Source organism: Doryrhamphus excisus, linkage group LG6 (genome assembly GCF_037039965.1).
Source record: "Doryrhamphus excisus strain RoL-2023G ecotype Guam linkage group LG6, RoL_Dexc_Guam_v1.1, whole genome shotgun sequence".
NCBI lineage: Eukaryota > Metazoa > Chordata > Actinopteri > Syngnathiformes > Syngnathidae > Doryrhamphus > Doryrhamphus excisus.
In genome coordinates, this window is record NC_136362.1 from 17,623,346 (window position 1) to 17,645,067 (window position 21,722).

The window sequence follows — 21,722 nt, forward strand, 5'->3', positions numbered from 1 at the left end:
ACTGTACACATGTACAATAGGAATTCTTTTAAACTGAAAAGTCCATACCGGAAGCTGCAGTCTTGTTAACTTTTGGTAACTCCCAGCTTCCTAATTACCAAAGTAATCGCAGTTCCATCGACACCACATTGGATTGGTGTCCGTGTTAAATATTATTTATTTCCTGCTACGATAATGGAATCTAGCGATGCAGGTACAGTCATACTATTCTCCGGCGAAGTGCTCCATCATTGACCGTAGTTTGAGTGAAGAATTCATGTTAGCCTTTTGGTGCAAGCTAGCATCTTGTAGCCGTAAAAGGGCTGTTTACTAGCCTCACTAGCATGCAACCATGGCGTTGACTTTAGCTCAATGGTAATGTAAGAAAATTCAAGATTCTATTAAACATAAATAACGCAGTTTGCTTACGGTTCATCACAAGACCAACGTATATTTGTGTGAGTCTGATTTGTATTCCAGAATCAGCTTTATTGGCCAAGTGTGCTTATACAAACGAGGAATCTAATTCCGGTTGAATTAGCTCTCAGTGTACATATATACAAAATACACTAACGCTTAAATAAATACTTAAAAAGTAAGATTAAGATGTGCCAAAGGGATAATAAGTCTTTGAGAAAATAAGTTACCAAGAGGTTATGGAAAGTCGCCAGATTTATTGAGAAAAGTTAGCAACACTGGGCTGCACATGAGATGGAAAGGCATTCACAGAGAGAGAATCCATGAAATAATCTTTAATCTCCAAATAAAATATAATAAACAAATTAAGATGCTAAAGGTTGCTGACCCCTGGCCTGGGGAAGAAACTGTCTCTGTGCCTGCTTGTTTTGGTGACCAGTGCTCTGTCGGACTTACCTGAGGGAAGGAGTTTGAACGGTTAGTGGTTTGCAGTTTTGTTCCCAGATTTATGGAAATTTGCAAATCTGCAATATAGGAATATCCGATTTTAGGTCATTACATGGTATCAGGGAATCCCTTCCTTTTGCTTTGGGTCCATTTATCAAACGTAGGAATGAAAGTAGTTGTTTTCACCAACTGGCAATGAAAGTGGAGACTTGAGTCATGACATGAACTTTAATCATGATCTAACTAGCTCAAGCTTCCGTTATTCATCACCAGAAATGTTAAAATATCCCACAAAATGTAACTTGAGTAGGCCATACACTCTGGCCAAGTTTGAACATTTGTAAGCAATTAACAAGGACACCTGTATCTTTTTAGGGAGGGGAGGATGGAAAAATAAGAATGCACAGCCACATAAACAGAAGATGAACTTGAATATTCTCCACCAAGAGCAACTGATCGCTGAGAAGAAAAAGGAAATTGAGGCCAAATTGGCACTGCAAGCCAAAATGAATGCACAAATCCCAAACAAATCTCTTCCTTCAAGGTAATGACATACTAGTCTATTGCTAGACATGAAGACTTGCATTGTTTATCAGCTTCAGTAATGATTTCAACAATTTCAGCTCTCCTGCAATGCTCGATGCCACCTCCAACAAATTTGCAAATGATGGAAGCTTTTTACAGCAGTTCATGACGATGCAGAAGCAAAAATCCAACAGCACTTCTGGTCAGTACCTTAACCTCCATTCATCCTGTGCTTAATTAATTAACACACTGTTTAAATTTCATGTTTTATTTTTTAGTTATTATGCAGTTGTCATTTCCATACGTCAAGAATAAGAAATGTCAGCATTGTGATTAGGGTTGGGCGATATGGCCCTTGGCATGTGTCACGTTATTGACATTATAATTACATTCAGTGGAGTCTTGTATAAAAAGTAGGGCTGTCAAAAATAGTACCTTTATGGTGGCAACTAATTTATTTTATTGATTATGGAACATTTTTTTGAGTCACCAACTCAACTCTTGCGTTTTTCTGTTTGAAATGATAATTTATACCGATAAGTCATTTTCTTATTGTTCAAAGAATCTGTACTGGTATACCAGTATACAACAATTATCACCCAACCCTAATTGTAACATGATAAATACTTAATAGCAAAATAATGACACTGTATGTCTGTATTTTTTCCCTTTTAATGTATGTTTTCTGAAGGTTCCCCTAATGATGCCAAAAGTCTATCATCATCAACATCATCCCCAATAGGAAACACCCCGCAAAGAAAAAGCATTTTTGCCGGAAAGCGATCTGCTGGGGTGGGCAGCATGCTCAGTCAGTTTAAGAGTTATTCCCAGTCGAAGAAGAGTCCAGTCATCAGCCAGAGGCCAAGTGTGTTTTGCTCCCCTGATGATGATGATGATGATGAGGAAGAGACTGATCTCTCCCAGTTCTTAAACATGAAAGGTAAATCAAGGCCTGGCTCGGATATTTCAGTGCATCCTCTGCCTGCTCCAAAGGCTCACTTGGCATATGACTGGAATTTTGTCATAGGCTGACCTCAGAGTAAATGTACTGATAGGCTGCTTAAAGTCTCTCCCCCAGTGGACTCAGACACCAGACTCATTATCGACAAGATGGCCTCTTTTGTGGCAGAAGGGGGACCTGAGCTGGAGAAGAGGGCCAAGGAGGACTATAAGGAAAATCCTGTTTTCTCGTAAGTCTCAAGGACATTTTTGCGCCTTCTTCCAGGTTTGTTGAAGTTGTAAATCATTATAATCTCCTCCATTTTCAACCCTTTTAGATTTTTATATGATACAAGCAGTATGGAGTATCTCTACTACAAAAAGAGAGTTGCAGAACTCAAAAAGGAGAACACATCAGTTAATGGTAAGATGGTGTCTTCTGGAAGCCACCTTTTCGTTCTTCATCATAGCAATTTATTTCACATAAGGCTACACCAAATACAACAATATTGTCAGTTGCAATATCACTGAATTAAATAACAGATTACCATGTAACTCCATAATTAAGTTTGTTTATTATACCGCATTGACCCAAATATAAGACAACCCCTCTTTTTTTAAGACCCCACAAAAAAAAGTACAAAATATTTTCTTTTTAACTCACATTTTCAATAGCAGTGAAACCATACGTAATAGGGGTGGCACAAGATCTCGAGAAATTTTCTTGTTCAGAGAAAAAGTCTTGAGCACTAGGCCTGGGACGATAATTAGTTCATTCACTACCAAAGACGCTGAAATATATTTGTAAATTAACCGTGTTACAGCGATATTGTTATTTTAGCAGCTAACACGAAAAACGACTGGTATATATATCTGGCGGAGTAAGACAGCGCCTTGCTAGCTGCTATTCTTGCTATCACTCACAGACAGAACACACTGTGGATACCTAGCTATCAATTTCGCTACAAAATCTCAATAAGATGCTTTTTACCTGAGAACTGGAGTACAAGTCTTGTACTGGAAGATACAGCCATCCCAGTGAAAGCGGACGTTGTTGGTTTTAAATAATCAAAATACGACAAGATACTCTAAGTATGTAACCGGGTACATTTTGTCATCAATGTACTTGTTAATGCATGATCACAGCATGTCTATCAAACCATAAAACCTTGAGATTTTTTTAGAGGGCTTTGTAGTCAAAATATGACGTAGGTCCCAATGATGTGCATTGTTAGCTAACTCATATTTACTTGTTTTATGTTATAATAAGGCACAGAAATGCACATTACTGGCATAAATGTATTATTTTTGACAGTCCTAATATTTTTCCATTGTTCTTTTCTTAAAAGTAATCTTGTCTCATCTTGTTCTCGTAGCCCTCAACTCATGTAACGTCTCATCTTGTGAACTGAGCGTGTCTTTGACTCCCCTAATACCTGATTCACTGTATTTTATTCATTTAATTCTCTTAATTGCTTGACAGTAATGTCATGACTCTACCTCATTGGCCACCATTATGTAGTGTGTGTGAGTGGCGGGAAGAAAACCTATGACTTGTGGTTTGCATGCATCTCTAGACTCAGAATACCATAGAACTTGTCTTTCTCAGACTGTTTTTGAGGGTGAAAATACTCTTATATTCGGGTCAATAGGTATTAGCTTTCTTTTTGACTTAGTTTGTATGATTTGTATGTACAGTAAAGTCTCGTTATATCGATATTCTCGGGAGTCGGAAAACATACCGATATATAACCGGACTATCCATATATCCGATCCTGCGCCGAACTGCATTAAAAGCGGGCAATAATGCACTCAACATTGTTCTATAGTATAGAACAATGTCGAGCAGCTTAAATCAATCTTTGCTTAAGGATTTCAATACCAAAGAAGAACACGGCGAACGGCTGCTTCCAGTACTTGTACGCTTGTGTCTTCGTTGGAATAGGTGTGTATGCTATGTCAGTTGGTTCTTCTGTTGCAGGCATGTGTTTGGCCAGCTATGTGGGGCGGGTTGAGCATGACCTGTGAACCAGGAAGTGCGGGAATCGGTGTGTGTGCTGTGCTCTGGTGGTGGAAGTGTGAAAAATAAAGTTGACTGGAAGCAGCCGTTCGCCGTGTTCTTTTTTGGTATTGAAATCCTTAATCAAAGATTGATTTAAGCTGCTTTTGTATCGATATAAGCAGACCAAATTGGCTGGCGGGAGATGAAAAGGGCATCGTAGTAACCGGATTATCATAATAACCGGGTATCGTACTAACGGAACTAATTATATCATAAAAGACTAGAATTTTGCCGGGAAATGAAAATAGTATCGTAATAAGTAGTAATTTGTTATAACCGATATCGATATAACGAGACTTTACTGTATAATATTTGTCTTTAGTTCATACATTGAGGTCTGAGTACTAGTCTTAAGTATTAATTCTAGATAAACAAGTTTATAGTTGCACCACTTATATTATATACACCACTTAATTGCACAATTATAAGGATGTCAAAAGGTAAACAGATGTACACTGCCAGTCAAAAGTTTGGAGACATTTTTTCATGCTGTTGAATAACAAAGCGTGTCCAATATTTTTTACTGGTAGTGTAAAAAGCAAAGTGTCAATTCAGTATAACGTATTAGTTTTCACTGTTGCAGTCAATGTGTCTCATTCATCAGTGCTGTCCTCGTTGCTCCTCCTCCCTCTTTTTATCCCCCATTAGCTCTAGACTGGTGATGTATGATGCCAGTTGAGTATGGTACAGTAGTAGTGTCATTTGAGCCCCAGTACTGATAGACTGCTTAAAGTCTCCCCCCCAGTGGACGCAGAAACCCAGCAAGTGGCCGAGGAGCTTGCCAAGTTTGTGGCTGAGGGTGGCCCAGAGGTGGAAAGCATCGCTATCGAGCGCAACCGGGACAACCCTACCTTCAGGTGAGGTTCTATGAAGTCACTTTGATAAGTATTAATTTGAGGTTTTTTCGCTCACAAGGCATTTTCTCCCTCTAGCTTTTTATTTGATTGCCAAAACCCAGCCTACCATTACTACAAGCAAAAGCTACGAGAGTATGGCGCTGCAGCCTCCCAGACCTTTTCCCCTCCAGCAGCAGAGTCTCGGACAGAGCTGCAACGACTGGCTCCTCCTCTTCCACGAGCACAAATTCCCCCTCCGTTGAACCTAGCATCTCAACCCAGTCCTAGTCAGGTGGCTAACACCCCGCCTGTCAAACGGAAGAGGAAGAGTAGATGGGGGGCTGAGGACGACAAAGTGGAGCTACCCGTTCCTACCATTGTTGTCCCACAAGATATTAGCGTTCCAGACCCCAATATGCCGTCTCTCTCTGGTACTTACTGATGCTGCATTTCTAAGTTTTTATACAGTATCTAAAAAAAGTGAGTACACCCCTCATATTTCAGCAATGACTTTTATTACAGTACAGTCACCCCTAGCTAGGATCACTTTTTTGTGTTTGGATACGGCCTATAATTTGTTTATATATATATTTAAACTATTTGTATTCTTGGCTTAAATGTACAAATTTTGAAGTGGAAAAAATGGCTAATTGAACTAAAGTCATTTGTTTTAAATTACTGTATATCACAATGCATTGGGTAATACAAGTGTAAAGACATTTAACGCTGCCATTACAACACAGTAAGTACGCTGTGCAGAAAAAAAAACAAGGAACTACTAACATCTTATTTACAGTATGTCTAATATGTGTTATTTTCTTTCATTTTATCTACAATATTGGGGAATACAAAAGTAAAGGTAGCTATATGGGTGATATTTAATGTATCCCCTCTACATGATGCTCTAATAATGCTAAAAAACATATTCAGAAGAACAACAATTATGAAAACATTAAATTTATTAATGTTGCGAATGTCACAAGACACATAAGATATACAATATTGGATGTACGAGAATGATGACAAGATTTTAACATTACTTTCAACAAGTACAAGCACAATGAAGAAATATAAAAACGGTATGACAATATTTGCAATCTACTAATTTCATTTTTACTGCCGACCCACCGGGACAGAGAGGTGTACTCACTTGCCAGCTCAGAAAACAATGCCTGTGTTATTGACTCATTTTTGTGGATAGTATGTTTATACTGCTATACAAAGCATACACTGACTACTCTTAAATGCATTTGTGCTTTGTTACTATAATATCGTCCCTTGAAAAAATATAATGCTAAAATGCTTGCTGAAATGTGAGTGGTATACCCATGGTCACTTTTGTGCGATAACAACTCCATAATGCCATCATATTTTCCCAAGTGTTATCTAATCCATAAGAGGAATTTGTAACATCCTATGATGTTGTGTTTTGTCATTTTTTAGCTCAAGATCTGCAAGGTCTTGGTTATAAGAAGGGGAAACCTCTGGGTCTCGTTGGTGTGACGGAACTATCCGAAGAGCAGAAGAAACAGCTAAAAGAGCAACAAGAGGTACATAGTTGATCATTTACATCAAAAATGATGATGTGCCTTGTTTGTAACAAGAGCATATATACTGTGTTTTCCATCCTGGTAGATGCAAGAGATGTATGACATGATCATGAAGCACAAGCGAGCAATGGCCGAGATGCAGGTGATGTGGGAAAAGGCCATTAGAGACCACCAGCACGAGTACGACAGTGATGAAGAGGTGGACCAGCAGGCAGGCACCTGGGAGCATCGTCTCCGAAAAATGGAAATGGAAAAGACACGGGGTACGACTGACCTGATAAGCAGCTGTAATCAATATTACTTTATGAAATGTCATTACACGCCATTCATTGTGTTACCTGATTCTCTCAGAATGGGCAGAGTCTTTGACAGACATGGGCAAGGGGAAACACTTCATCGGAGACTTCCTGCCACCTGAGGAGCTAGAGAAGTTTATGGAGACTTTTAAGGCACTCAAGGTCAGCTCTAGGACTAAGCTTTGCATTGTCAAGCGAGAACATTGTTTCTTTGAACATTTTATTATTACATTGATTGAATAACATAGCTGTGTAACCCTTGAGAAAAATAATAATGCTCAGTTTTGATTGACACTGTAGAATAACTGAACTATGAATGGTACTATCCCCTTGCAGGAAGGGCGGGACCCAGATTACTCGGAATACAAAGAGTTTAAGTTGACTGTGGAGAATCTTGGTTTCCGTATGCTGATGAAGATGGGGTGGAAGGAAGGGGAGGGCCTTGGAAGTGAGGGACAGGGCATCAAGGCTCCGGTCAACAAGTGTGTATTCCTCAAATTGTTTTCCAATTCTGTCTGCATACATTTCAATTTTACGGTGCTTGAAATCCCAACATGGGCCAATAATTGTCTCTTTTTCCTTACATTTGACCACATTATTTCCTTCCTTCCTCATAGATTGAGCTGACATTTTGATTGGAACCTGGTTGGTTTGTTGAGAAACTTTTATGGCAAAATATGAACATGCACTCTCCTAAATGTAGTTTTCTCTTTGTGATTTAAGTGACCATTAAAACAACGTATATTTGCATGCATTACAGTAAACCGCTACCTCACATTTTGTAAATTTTCCTGTGTAGGTGATACACGGTTTATAGCGTTCCTTTTGAGGGGGTTTGTAGTCACGCACACACTCCCATAAATTAATTAAAAACATAATTTTTGTTTGGATTAGTTGGAGAGGTAGTTAAATTGCAGTGGAACAATGCACTATGTGCTATATATTAGCCGCATACCTGGTTCACTGTATCTTATTCATTGTATATTTTTTGTGTCAATTCAATGTAACGTATTAGTTTTCACTGTTATAGTCAATCTCTTGACTGTCATGACCATCATTAAGGGTAAAAATAGTATTGTAATGTCTACCTTGATGTTGTAAGGATGCTGACAAGGTGGTCGAGCCACAGTTTCTTTTATTGCAAAAACAAAACAGATTACCGTCGGCTGCTACCATGACAAAACATCAGCCAACTAAACTGTCCTCCCGACACACAGCCATCTTTTTATACGATACATGACTTCTGGGTCACTGTATCAATATAGCGGTGTAGTAGTCTTATCATTGATATACAAAGTTTGCAGCTCTAGCTTTTAATTTTTCTAAGTGATTTATTTCATTATTGTATTTTGTGTTTTATTACTGCATTGCATGTCCTTTATGTGATCTATGCACTGTGTGAGTGACTTAAGAGGTAAACTTTACTTGCATCACAGTCCAGGAACGGAACTCGTATGTAAGCTTAGGCCCACTTGTAGTCATATTCTGTATTGCTGGCTCTTTAAAACTGACTGAGTGTATCTGTGACGCATCTTAGGGGAACTACAGCCATGAATGGTGCAGGACTTGGAGTCGACCGCCCGGCTGACCTGACAAAAAGTGATGACGAGTATGACGCTTTCAGGAAGAGGATGATGCTCGCATACCGCTTTAGGCCCAACCCTCTGGTAAGCCCCTGATTCTTTTTTTAAATATACAGTATACATCATATCATTAATGATTGTTTAATCAAATTTTTATTTTTTTCACAGAATAATCCACGGAGGCCATATTACTGACACAAAGGAAAATGTTTACTTTATTGCACAGTAGCAATATTGACAATTTAAGTGTTTGTGTGTGTGTGTGTGTGTGTGTGTGTGAGAGAGAGAGCAGAAGGTAAAGCCTGAATACCTGCTAGATTCACCTGTCAGTATGGTTTTGGAAATATCAGCTATCTCATTAACACAATCACAAAATTGCTTGTGTTGTTACATTTGGATATAAATACCACCTGGAATAATTAAAACCTGTTGTACATTACCTTGTGACCCACATTATTTCAGTGTTCTGTGAAATTTCAAAGCCATTCCTTTAATTTTCTATTGCCAATTACCACTTTTTCATGCTTAGAAATAAAATGTCCCAATATTGGCAAGATTACCGCAATCCAAAGTTATCTGCCATGTGTCTGAACAAAAAGGTATTTTGACTTCCCTCGTCAAGTGGGGAGTAAGAGTAAGCTTGTTTGGTTTAGTTCGTTTCCGTGTTTACAGGTATTTATCCATGCATGTTCACTATAATAAACTATATTGAAAGGGAGAGACACTCGGCTCTGGAGGAGCCAGTAGTGAAGGAAGGTGACAGATAAGTGAAATCAGACCTTCACTTTGCCATTCCTCGAGGGGGGCTCACTCTGGATAATTATAACTCTTGAAATCGCAGCCAAGCAAAAGTCACTCCAGAATTGGCTAGGGCATCAATAAGAGGCTACTTACTGCAAGGCCAACAAAAGCAAGGTGAAATAATATGCATTTGGGTGTGCTCATAACCATCAAATTGAATAACATTCCCCAAATTATGTGTTTGATCCAAATTGCTTAGGGAGAAACACTAATTTTATAATAACTTTGTGAATAAATTTGTGAATCGGTTAAAAATAAAGACTGATCAAGTAAATCAACTCATTTGGCAAGTGATACACATGGGGCGTTAAATGACCGCACGTCACTGGGCTATCACATAAGAATCCGATAGTGAATATGTTTAAGCGATTATATGCTTAATTTATTTTTCTAAATGATGTGTCTCTCGGTCGGTCTTCCACTTTGCGGCCAAACTTTGATTTGACGCAGTAATGTGTGGACTGACAGCGAGAGATTCAGGGGGTGGGGGTGTAGCAAGCAACCAAGATGGCGACAACCTGAGTGGCAGCAGTAATATACGAAGAGTCCGAACATTTTAATTGATATGCAGCTTGGGTCTACATCGACTTTTGTTACATTGAACACTAACATATGAGAAGCAAGTAAAACCAGCGACAGAGCAAAAATTTAACCGGATTAAGGTGAGTTTTCATACTAGAGGAGTTTGCGACGAGCTAGCTAGCTAGCCGTTTTATAGTGAGACCTGAGCGCAACTCTGGTTAGCTTGCGTTAGCTGGATTTATCTGGATGCATTCTCCGTTTGCTGCTTTGTTTTGTTTTGCTTCTTTTGGTTTTTTGAACAAGTTTCCACACTCCACGGTTCTACGTAGGACCCCCTAACCCCCACCACCACCATATCACCGGTAAAGGATCTTGGTTTGTAATGCCACCTAATTGCTAGCTAGGTGTCACAACTAGCTTCACAGTGTGTGACGACGTTTCATCCATCCCAAATTTATAGTTGCGTTTCGCACTTCATATGAATGTGTTTGCTTAAAAAGTTTTTGCTTTTTTTTACTTATCGTATTGGAAGGGGCAGCGGTGTTATCAGAAGTGGTGCACGCCAAGCTAGTTCATTCAAGTAAGATGTGCTACGTTAGCCAGGTAGTATTTAAGCGTACAGTCATTGTTAATGCATCATACATGCGTCTCAGATTGACTGCTAAATAAGCCTTTTATTCTTTTGATTATCATTATTAAATAAGTATATTAGTCCATATCATTCATGCATTGTTTGGCAGTCTTTATGTATTTATTAATTAGTTTTTAAAATTATTGGCAATTGTTTGTGTATTTTATTTGAATGTATTTTTTTCTAACACTTCTGTTCTTTTATTGTTTTGTTACTTTGATCACTGTTTGGCTCTCTAAAGTAGTGATTTGTCTATCGTGAAGGAATCGGCTCTAACTCTTTGAAATGAACTACAGGAGCTGGCTGGTGTTGTTAGGAGCCAATTGGGAGACCATTAGTTTTTGTCTTGTCTTTTTTCCTGTTGAAGGTGAATGTCATTGGCGAAGATGTGTGATGGCGTCTCTTGTGTCCACATGGAGCAGGAGGAGAGGTTAAACACGTTTCACCAGTGTTGCCAACTTGCTGACTTTTTACACAAAGTTTGGTTTTAATTCCAAACCATCTTGGTGACTTATTTTCTCAAAAATGACTAGTCTAGTCCAGCCGTATCAGAATTATTACGCTGTCTAGACATTGAGAGGCCCTGGCCGAGATAAAATATTAAAATTATTTTATTTTGCTGAAGTGATGGCCAAAATTAAATTAGGAAACCAAGGCTCAAGGTTATTTGTAGTTCTAAACGTAGTTTTACTCATGTTGAATCATCAGAAAAGGGAAACAGAATCAGCTGAGGTGCTTGGAAGTTTTTTTTAAATGCAAATCTTCTGTAAAGAGACAGCAGTGAGCTTTTTTGTTTTGCAGCTTTAATTTGTGTTTTGTTGATGGTGTTTTTGATTGTAAATAGTTGAAAAAATTGCATTTTGGGTATTTTTAAATATATTTTTATACTATTAGAATCGCATGTTACATGTTCATATTTTAACACCGGAAATGAACAGATGATCAGTAATTGGTAGGGCATGGAGGGGGGTTCCAATTGTAAAATAGACCCTGCTTCTTCCAACTCCATTTTTGACTTTTCCAATTATATAAGTGTAAACATTTGATGTTGTTCATATAACTTGTTAAGCATATTGAAAAACAAATCAAGCCATTTCCATTATTACTGTTATGACTATGGGTTAACTGATATTTTTCAGAACCCCTGTAACATACCCACTGATGTTATGATAACACCGTAGTGTAGGACCATGTGTGTGTTTTCATTAATGTTTAAATGACCCTTCCTTTCAGGTAGCTTGAACCACAGTGGCATGGAGGACACTTGAAGCCAGGATAACTCTTTTTGGAAGGCTCCGTCTGACTGCAGAAGCCTGGCTGACGGTGCTGCAGGAAACTGGCAGTGGAAGCGTGTTTGGACCCAGTCCAGGCGTACACGCTTATGTGTCCCCAGGCAGACTATGCCATGCAGCATGGATCCTTGACAGAAATGCTGTGCTGCGTGGCCTTGAACCAGGGCAGCTTGCCTCTACTTAAATGGTGTTAAATTAATACCAAAGTGAGGAGAGAATATATTTTTTGTCAGTGCACACATTTTTACCTCTGTGTGCAGCTTTTGACTAATAAGAACCTTAATGTTTACAAGCCCGGACTGACCCCCACCCCAGCCTGATTTGCCCTGCTCCCATTTTCAGTATTTTAGCATTTATCCGTTACATCTTGTGGACTAATTTTCCAGCTAGGAACAGTGGATTACGCTCCAACCCCAGGCTAGTTTTTACGGGGAGGCTCAATCCGTGGCTCAGTCATGAGTACGGGGGAGATACACCACCTTAACTACTTGAATGAAAACGAACTGATGGAGATGGACACGTTCATTCACCGCATCGACTCTACCGAGGTGATTTATCAGCCACGGAGGAAGAGAGCAAAGTTGATAGGAAAGTACTTGATGGGCGATCTGCTGGGGGAGGGATCGTATGGCAAAGTGAAAGAGATGCTGGACTCTGAAACCCTCTGTCGCCGGGCTGTCAAGATATTGAAAAAGAAGAAGCTTAGGAGGATTCCCAATGGAGAAGCCAATGTGAAAAAGTGAGTGGTACCTTAACAATTTTTTGGTCATGTTTTGGTCAATGTTTCTCATATCACAATGCTGTGTACGGAACATGGCTTGCACACGAAATGGGAATATAAATATCTAGTCCAGGGTGAAACTTATCACAGGACTTGTCACACAAGTGTTGTTGATATTAACACATAAAAACAATACACTCAGTCTTAACCTGAACAAAATAGACTAATGCAAATGCACTTTGTCACACAAGTGTACAATGAAGTTATACACATTGCCTTAACTTTGCAGAAAAGGACACCCTTCTTGCATACACTGTAGACTCACTCACTCACGCTCTCACCTATGGACAGTTTTGAGTTGCCAATTAACATGACATTCGGAATTTGGGACAGGTAGATGCCCATATCCTTACCACAAATCCACAGTGCGTCACTCATCACATCATTAAAAATAGTCCTGTTTTCAAATTTGTGTTGCCGAAAAAGGTAAAGAAATAACAAATTAATGCTTTGAGGGTTGCGTAGCTCAGCACTTTCTAGATTTGTCAAGGCCTTACATGCGTTTTAAGTTTTACACTCCGACTTTAGAAGCATGTTTTTCCTTACATTCTGAATTGTACAACCTCCCAGAAGTCTCTGCAATTGCAGCTAATATTGAGGCATGTAGCTGAACTCTAAATAATTCCCCATTCTGTACGTATTATTACTGCTCGGTTCCATGGACATGAGTCTGACATGGTACAACTGAGATTATGATCGGTTTGTTGCCAGGGCTTGAACCACAGCAACACCCAGGCAGAGCAGCTGTTGCACCCACAGTGAACTATTTACCTTTTACTGTTAACAGTTCAGCTTCTAGAAATGAATAATGTGTGACTTCAATCTGGAAAGTTACAAACTGTTGCTCACTGTTCATCTAATATGACCAGCATAACTTTATGATGATGATAATGTCCGCCCACAGTGTAAAGGCATAGCACCTGTGTCACTTATTTCTGACCTAAAACCTCTGATGGCACAAATTATCTCCCGCTTTTCTCTGGGATTCAGCATTTCTGGGTTATAATATCCTGCACACTATCAGGATTTAATCACACCATACATCATTAAATATTCCTAGAGCCCGTGCTAATAATAGAGGAAGCATCAAGGAACACTTGCATGAGTTCATACAGCGGGAGATAATCTTCAAGATGGCATGTTTTTAGTATTTTTTTTTTCCACACACGTACACTACAACACTCTGTCTAATACGGTAGAGGACTTAAAAACGGAACTGTTGGCACCTGTCATTCGTGAGGATCTTATTAAGCCCCCTCCCCCACCCACCCATCACTCACTCAGCCACTGTTGTCTTCACACTTAACTGCTTGTACAACATCGCTATGGAAATTTTCTTGAGCCGTTGATTAAGCAATGCTGGTCTTGTTTCCATGACAACACTTTCAGGCATGCCACGCCTTTGTTTGTAGGATATGGTTAGGTCCATAAACACTGGGACATCAACACAATTTTTATCCGTTTTGCTCTAAACACCACCACAATTGATTTGAAATTAAACAATATGTGCTATAACTACAGCCATTCCATTCCATTTCCCTTCCGCTTATCCGGGCCTGGGTCGCGGGGGCAGCAGACTCAATAGTTAATCCCAGACTTCCTGGTCCCCGGCCACGTCATCCAGCTCCACTGGGAGGATACATAATCCCTCCAGCATGTCCAGGGTCTGGCCCAGGACCATGCCCTCTACCCTTTTCCGACTGAGAACCATAGCCTCTGATTTGGAGGTGCTGAGTCTCATCCCAGAAGAATTGAAAACAATCGGGATGTGCCGATCTAAACAGCAATGCACAGAGAACGCCATGACGTAATGCACGTCATTCCCGCTCCCACTCCCAAAAATTTGCTATTTTGCATGCTGTCATGTTTTCAAATTCAATACTTCCTGTCAAAGACCCAAAATTCCTTTCAAATGGACCATGCGCAGAACACAAATCAATATTTCTTGCAATCGGGATATCCCATCCCCGTATACATGACCCAACATTCAGGTTAAGAAAAGGAGTAACCCACGGGCAACAATCAGGTTTTTCAAAAGGGTTATTGGTGTTTAAATGGCCGTGCACAACCAGGTTATTGCTAATATTCCGATTATGATAGGGTTATTTCACTGCATGTAAAAGTAGTCAAAGATAGTGATGCTTCATATTGCTCATATCGACAGATTGGAACAAGTAGCACATGTGAAATGAATTCTAGAGCTTTTGGCTACTCCTAAAAGAGCCAAAAAATGAGAATTGTTGATGCCTCAATATTTATGGAACTGACTGTAGGTACGCATGCATGTGCTTGACAATATAGATTCATGCAGATGTTAAGAAACAGCGCTTCATCCTACAGGCCTTAAACACAACATTTAACTCCCCCTGTGGATTAAACAATACATTAACTAATGTTTTGTTTGGTAATAATGCTGATGCCTGATATGCTGATATAATACCAGGCTGTGTTTCTGGATCCTTCAGTTATTTCCTTTTTGTTTGTGTCTCATTTTCAGGGAAATTCAGCTGCTAAGAAGACTCCAGCACAAGAATGTGATTCAGTTGGTAGATGTTCTGTACAACGAAGAGAAGCAGAAAATATATCCTTGTTCCCTTAATTATGTGATCCACAGTCACTTGATTATTAATCCAACTTTTGTAAAGGTGGATTTTTTTGTTTCGATTGTGCAGGTTTATTATTGTATTTGTTTCAAATGCCCTTGACTCATGCCATACGTATATGGTGATGGAATATTGTGTGTGTGGGATGCAACAAATGCTGGATAGCGTCCCGGAAAAAAGGTTTCCTATATTTCAAGCTCACGGGTATGTCTTTTCTGCTTGTTGTTTCACCTCCTGCTTCTCACCCCCTTCTTTCTCTAGCTCACTTTTATTATTAGACTTGTCCTCTCCGCAACAATAGCCCCAGGCCTAAATTTAGATCCAAGACTGCTGGGCTTGTGCTTTTCAGAATAACTACACATACACTGTGTGCATATATCACAACCTATCACACTGCTGAAGCGTAATGTGACCACATCTTGGCATTGTGTTTGTTTTCCGCAGGTACTTTTGCCAACTATTAGATGGCCTTGAATATTTGCACAGCCAGGGAATAGTTCACAAAGACATTAAACCAGGCAATCTGCTGTTGACCACAGACGGGGCACTTAAAATCTCTGACCTGGGAGTAGCAGAGGTGAGCTCAAACAAAAGCACTGTGATCCTCACCATCCTTAGAGGCTATGCAGTAAATGTAAATGGATAGAGAAGGACTTGTATGCTGACTTTTGTGTCCAGGCGCTACACCCATTTGCAGAGGATGACACGTGTCGCACCAGCCAGGGCTCTCCGGCCTTTCAGCCGCCTGAGATTGCCAACGGGCTGGACACCTTTTCAGGGTTTAAAGTGGACATTTGGTCTGCGGGAGTAACACTGTGAGTAGTCTCAGGCTTTATCATTGTCCTGTAATGATTGAACCGAGTAAAATTATACAATATGCAACCTGCTGTACTATACTTAAACACTGTTACGCTCTTTTGAGAAAACTTTCTACAAGTTTACCAGAGAAATGCTGAACTGACAACAGTTCAATAGTGACATGATATTCAAAGGTATAATACAGTTGCAGTGATTCCCTTGATGTTTCCCTCCATTTAGATACAACATTACTACAAGTCTTTATCCGTTCGAGGGGGATAATATCTATAAGCTATTTGAGAACATTGGAAAAGGGGAATTTACTATTCCTGAAGAGTGTGGACCTCTCCTTTCAGACCTGTTGCGAGGTGAGTCTTGGACTCTATAACTTTCAAACACCTTATTGATCCAAATATAAGACCCTGAACATAAATAGTAAATGGGAAATTTCAGTTGTATAGCAGATACATATTTTCAGAGTTGTTTGCCATCTTATATTTGGGTCATTATGGTACTTAACATCATGCCTTCCAAGTGATGTGTTTAAACGATATAAAGATTACAAACTAGAATTGTATGCTCTCATATGAGGTTCCATGCATTAGCCAGTGAGACGTTATGAATTTTAAAAAATTACAAATGACCATACAATCATCATCTACAACACAATCCTTCAGTCAGAAATGTGGACACACTTTCTATTTGTTTTTCATTGGCCCATGCATCACCCCTCTGCAGAGATATGTTTACCTCCATTTTGTGTAATTTTGCTAACACCAATACAAACATCCCTGACAACTTGTATTTGTGGTACTTACAGTGAGGGGGATTGCCTGCATGTAGTTTCTCATTATGTCCAGCAGGTGGTGCTCTGACATGACCAATCTTGTCAGCTTTGCAGGTCCCCCCCACTCCCTGTGCACAGTAGAAATCCCTTCAGCTGCTGACGTAGTTTTTATTGATCTGGAGCCAACATCTGAATACTAAACACTCTGGCAGGCTCTGCATCTCCCTTGTGAAATGCTTCAAAGTCCTCCCTCCTAAAAAAACAAAAGAAGTCAAGAGTCTTTTACGTGAACCTGTATTGGCTTTGTGTCAAAGCAAACTGACCAGTAAATCTAAAAAACAACACTGCTAAGACTTGGATGTGAAAATGTCAAGACATGAATTTGTATATTTTATTATGTTAAATTGTATTTTGCCCCCATCTGTGGTTTTTCCTTTTATGGAAATGCTCTTACAATTGATGAATGCCTCCATGTGGGGGAGTTGAATTCTGCATTTGAGGTGTCAATCAATGACACTTACTGTTGAAATTACAGCTGGCACACTACGATTGTGTCATATCTCTTCAGGCTTCCAACCCTCATAGTGTATGACGTCTGTGTCTGATGACACATCACCTGAGCGATAGTTCGGCCGTAATTACATTGACTCAAATAAACCCAGAGTCCGAATTCTGATCAACACTGCTGGGTGATCATTACATCATTATTAGGTCTGTATCCGCACCACATCACCGCTGCCTCATCATGTTGACATTCTGCCATTGCCAGATTCTGCCCACATCATGAGGGCCAAAAATGTATCATCAGTGCTCATACGCTGACGACTTAAGGTGGAAAGTTCACATCAGTCACTGTTTGCAGGTCAAACCCCGGGGAGGTATTTAGATTTGTATAAACAGCCAGTTACTATTTTTGCCATAACAAAATCCCACATTTATTGGAAGAGTTTCAAATCCATCTGAGATACAGCCAATAGAAACTGTTTGGAAACCACACATGGTTGTATCCTGCTAGTCACCTTTCTGAAGTATCTGTTTTGACTTTTTACACACTGAATGAATGAAAAGGATGGAATGTAGTCGACTTTAAATGCAAACAGTATGTGTGCTTCTCAGTATAACCAGACAAGATATGTACCCTTGATGTCTTTCATGAATGTATAAGAAGGAAATTTTCCTAATGTGGTTGAAATTATGTATGTTCTATGTTCTCAGGGATGCTTGAGTATGACCCTGCAAAGAGGTTCTCCATACAAAACATAAGGCAACACAAGTAAGTTTTTTTTTGTGTGTGTGTGTGTGTACACTGGTGTGGACTCTGTGTTTCTGTTGTACAGCGCTATACTAGGCATGCACAATAGCTACAGAAAATACCAGAAAACTGATAAAATATGGTAATGGTCCTACGGTTGTCATTCTTTTGGAAAAAAAAAAAAAAAAACGAATCAAGTAAGATAAAAGTGATTTTTTTTTTTTGCTCATGAACCAATTCTCCTGCTCTGCCAGCTGGGTGCGTAAGAAACACCCTCCGACTGAGCTCCCCGTGCCCATCCCCGCCAGTGCCGAAGGCAGGGACCCTTGGCGCAGCATGACGGTGGTGCCATACCTGGAGGACCTCCATGGCTACACTGAAGACGAAGATGACGAGCTTTACGACGGCGAGGATGAGATCATATACACTCAGGATTTCACAGTGCCAGGTTTGTGGGGACACAGTATTTGATCCTCAAGCCGATGGTTCTCAATTATTTTCTGTCATGCCTCCCCAGAGGACAGAAATGTTTTCACACCACCCCATTTGAAATACTATTGAGAAACTGATGGAACTGCAACCTGAAACCAGGAAAATGTGACAAAACGGAGAACTGTGAAGCGTGTAACCGTATTCAAGAGTCAAATTGCATGTTACCCTGAAAGTATTCTAGGGATGTCCTGATCAAGTTTATTTCAGTGTAACCCTTGTGTTCATTAATGCCAATATTAGCATTCAGGCTAATTTTATACATTAATATCCGAGTCCTGGTCGGGAGATAATGTCAGAGTCTGAAACCCCCATGATCGATCATGTGATCGGATCGGGACATCCCTCAAGTATTCCCTACTTCCAAGGCCAGCACATCTTCAGTTGAGTGAAGGAAGACTCTGGCTTCTTTTTTTCCCCTCCACGACCTATATCAGTTACTAGGCAACAGCCTGCAATAATAAATGAAGCAGTCCATGCTGGCCGGGCATCTAGAAGTGTGTGTTGCCCCACTTAAGTCCAAATAGAGCAGTAGAATGTGAATGGAATGCCCTAGAAATAGTCCAGTGGAGGTGGTTCTGTTGCTGGAAGTGTAAATGGTTTTCCAGGGTTCACTCCTATGTGTGCAAAGCAATGTTGTTCACACAGTGCATGGTTATGCATGGTTATGACACCTGTTACATAAATGTATGGCCAGAACCAACGACAGCAGCCTAGCAAAAAGCAGTGTTGATAACATGTTTTATTTATGGTTTAATGCAGGGGTTTTCAAAGCGTCCCCTCAGAATATATGACTGGGGCATCGCCTACTTCCAGAAAAATGGTTTCTGCAGCCTATTTTGTGGCTTTTTTTTGCTCATTCCATTTAGTCTTAATAGTGTTAACTTTTTACCTTTTAAGATAATTGAATTTGGTTATTTTTTATTCCTTTAAAGCTCCTGCAACCACTCCTGATGACTTGTGGCCAACCTCACCCTTTGAAAACCACTCATTTAATGTAGACTTTTTTTAATGTCTACTTGTTGATATCACATCCATATTTGTGTTTAACATTTAGGTCAAGTGGCTGAAGAAGACCACAATCTGGGCCTCGCAGACTACAGCCCACCAGTGGCCAAGCCGGTCTGTGTGAACGGGACAGAGGGAGGGTCTCTTAATAGCAGAGCTAAAGCTGACCGTCGGCCCTCATCCTCATCCAACCCCTCACGCAAAGGGGTCTCCACAGTCAGTAAGATCCGTAAGCTCTCTACCTGCAAACAGCAATGACGCCCCCTCCCTCTCCTGTCCAGTTTCTATCGGCAGCAGTCCACCGGGTGAGTGTTTGACTTTGAATGAAAAGGGCTTGACAGGGACAGTGGGTGTTGCGAGTTCATGCTGCCATGGACGGTTACTTAAAGAGAAGCGAGAGAAACAGCCTTGGCTAATAGAACAATAAATAGACATGAGACAGATTATCATGCAGATGGAGGAGTATAAGTGGCATTCAGCAAGCATAATGAGCGAGCAGTGCTATGACTCAGCAGTATATTCTCCGGTCAAACTTTCCCATCAACTATATCCACTGAGGTTTAGATTAAAGCTTTCTAGCAGCCATCATGAGCAAAAAGATGACATTCGAACATACGACTGTTCCGTGGTTGGCTGTGGCTTATTACTCAAAAAATACATGTTTAAAATGATAAAAGAGAGACAAAATACTGTGTTATGTACATGTTAGCATGAATGTACCTGCTAATGTATGATTGCATAATAATATGCATGATAATGCATTTATATAAATGATTAACATTGATAGAGGGTTTTTTTTTAATCATCATGAAGTGCTCTGTTAGATCCCTCTTGATCCACTCATTTTCTGTTGTTAGACTGCACTTTTGACAGGTGTTTGATTACTTGTTTCAATGAGCATTCTTTTATTTTATTATCTTAAAATGAACACCATAACTCCTCCTCTTGCCTCACCTTTGAGACTCTATTTGTCGTGGATCACTGTGTCACAGCTGCATCTCTCCAAGTCACTAATGACTCACGCTGGAGAAGACACCAGTGTCATTGTTGACTCGTGTCAACACGAGTCCTTCCGTGTTAACAGCGTCACATAGGAGAAGGGCATGTGCGTCAACCCTGTCTCAGTCTGTGTGTTGTCCTCTTCCGTCAGGTTGTGCTGTCCCCGTCCTCCCCCTGCCTGCAGCGGGCACCTGCTGAGCCTCATACCTCCATGGACCACCGGCCTATAGTCTTGTAAAAGTGTGCTCTTAAAGTGACGGCAAAGGAAGGTGGACACCATGACATGTTCTCTTTGCGCTGAGATCGAGGCGCTCTTCCTTTACTCCAATGCTCTTGCTTCTTCACCTCCGGTGGTCTCTCATCTTCATGCTGTCTTCCTGTTGGGGGGGGTGGCAAATGTTGCACTGGACTTCACAAACCCATCATTCATTATTTGCTTATTACATCTCTAGCACATACTAATGGAGGAAGGGAATGTCTCCACTGAAGTGGGCAAATGGATTTGGTCTTGTAACAGAGAGGGACAGCCGGCAAATAGAAGGACATTGTCTGGACAGAAGCTCTGTGGTAGCAGTATCATTGCGCCTCTCTTCACCGTGGAGTCATTTTTTTACAATGGTATTGCAAGATTCTCTGTAAAAGTGGCTTTTGACAACATTTTTTTACAGAACCTTATAGCAGTTTTAAGGCACAGTGTGATGTGTGCGGGGGAAAGTAATTAAAGAGAAAAAGCAAAAGTGATGAATAATTCTATTTTTAAATCTGTGACAAGATGATGCTCTACTACGACTACTACCAACATAAAACCTGCATGCTGTACAAAGCTGGAAAAGATGACGGACTGACTGACTGTCTTTGAGGTCAACCACAACCTTGTTGGGGACTTTTGATTTCCCTTTATTTAGTTTTTCTTTTTCCAATGAATATTTTTTAATTATTATTTATATAAAATCTCCCAAAGTTCTCGTATGTGTGTGTGTGTGTGTGTTTTTTTTTCTCTTTGAGTTGGGTATATTTTTTCCCCTCTCCTATACATTTGTATTTCCTTTACACCCTTCCTTGCTTCACAGTCTTTGTAATGAGATCCCATCTCAGCAAGAATTGATGTTGCTCAGCTGCCGGTGC

At 40.1% G+C, this 21,722-nt stretch overlaps 2 protein-coding genes across 4 annotated transcripts; both read left to right on the forward strand.

Moving 5' to 3' along the window:
* Positions 1 to 73: 73 nt before the first annotated feature.
* sugp1 (SURP and G patch domain containing 1) lies at positions 74 to 9,073 on the forward strand. Of its 2 annotated transcripts, none has more exons than XM_058066524.2 (14): positions 74 to 193; positions 1,219 to 1,387; positions 1,467 to 1,570; positions 2,060 to 2,308; positions 2,435 to 2,558; positions 2,646 to 2,731; positions 5,103 to 5,226; positions 5,302 to 5,636; positions 6,649 to 6,755; positions 6,841 to 7,018; positions 7,107 to 7,213; positions 7,388 to 7,533; positions 8,589 to 8,718; positions 8,803 to 9,073. In XM_058066524.2, the coding sequence occupies exons 1-14, from the start codon at positions 175 to 177 to the stop codon at positions 8,827 to 8,829; spliced, it is 1,905 nt and encodes a 634-aa protein (XP_057922507.2). In that variant the 5' UTR covers positions 74 to 174; the 3' UTR covers positions 8,830 to 9,073. The 2 variants fall into 2 exon arrangements, with proteins under 2 accessions (XP_057922507.2, XP_078647692.1); XM_078791566.1 differs by having other exon boundaries at positions 5,115 to 5,226.
* Positions 9,074 to 9,854: 781 nt separating this feature from the next.
* stk11 (serine/threonine kinase 11) lies at positions 9,855 to 21,560 on the forward strand. 2 transcript variants are annotated; one of them, XM_058066525.2, is made up of 11 exons: positions 9,855 to 10,097; positions 11,822 to 12,619; positions 15,159 to 15,242; positions 15,379 to 15,468; positions 15,709 to 15,841; positions 15,943 to 16,079; positions 16,303 to 16,430; positions 18,065 to 18,122; positions 18,356 to 18,549; positions 19,648 to 19,903; positions 20,749 to 21,560. In XM_058066525.2, the coding sequence occupies exons 2-10, from the start codon at positions 12,336 to 12,338 to the stop codon at positions 19,854 to 19,856; spliced, it is 1,317 nt and encodes a 438-aa protein (XP_057922508.2). In that variant the 5' UTR covers positions 9,855 to 10,097; positions 11,822 to 12,335; the 3' UTR covers positions 19,857 to 19,903; positions 20,749 to 21,560. The 2 variants fall into 2 exon arrangements, with proteins under 2 accessions (XP_057922508.2, XP_057922509.2); XM_058066526.2 differs by having other exon boundaries at positions 11,826 to 12,619.
* Positions 21,561 to 21,722: the final 162 nt, after the last annotated feature.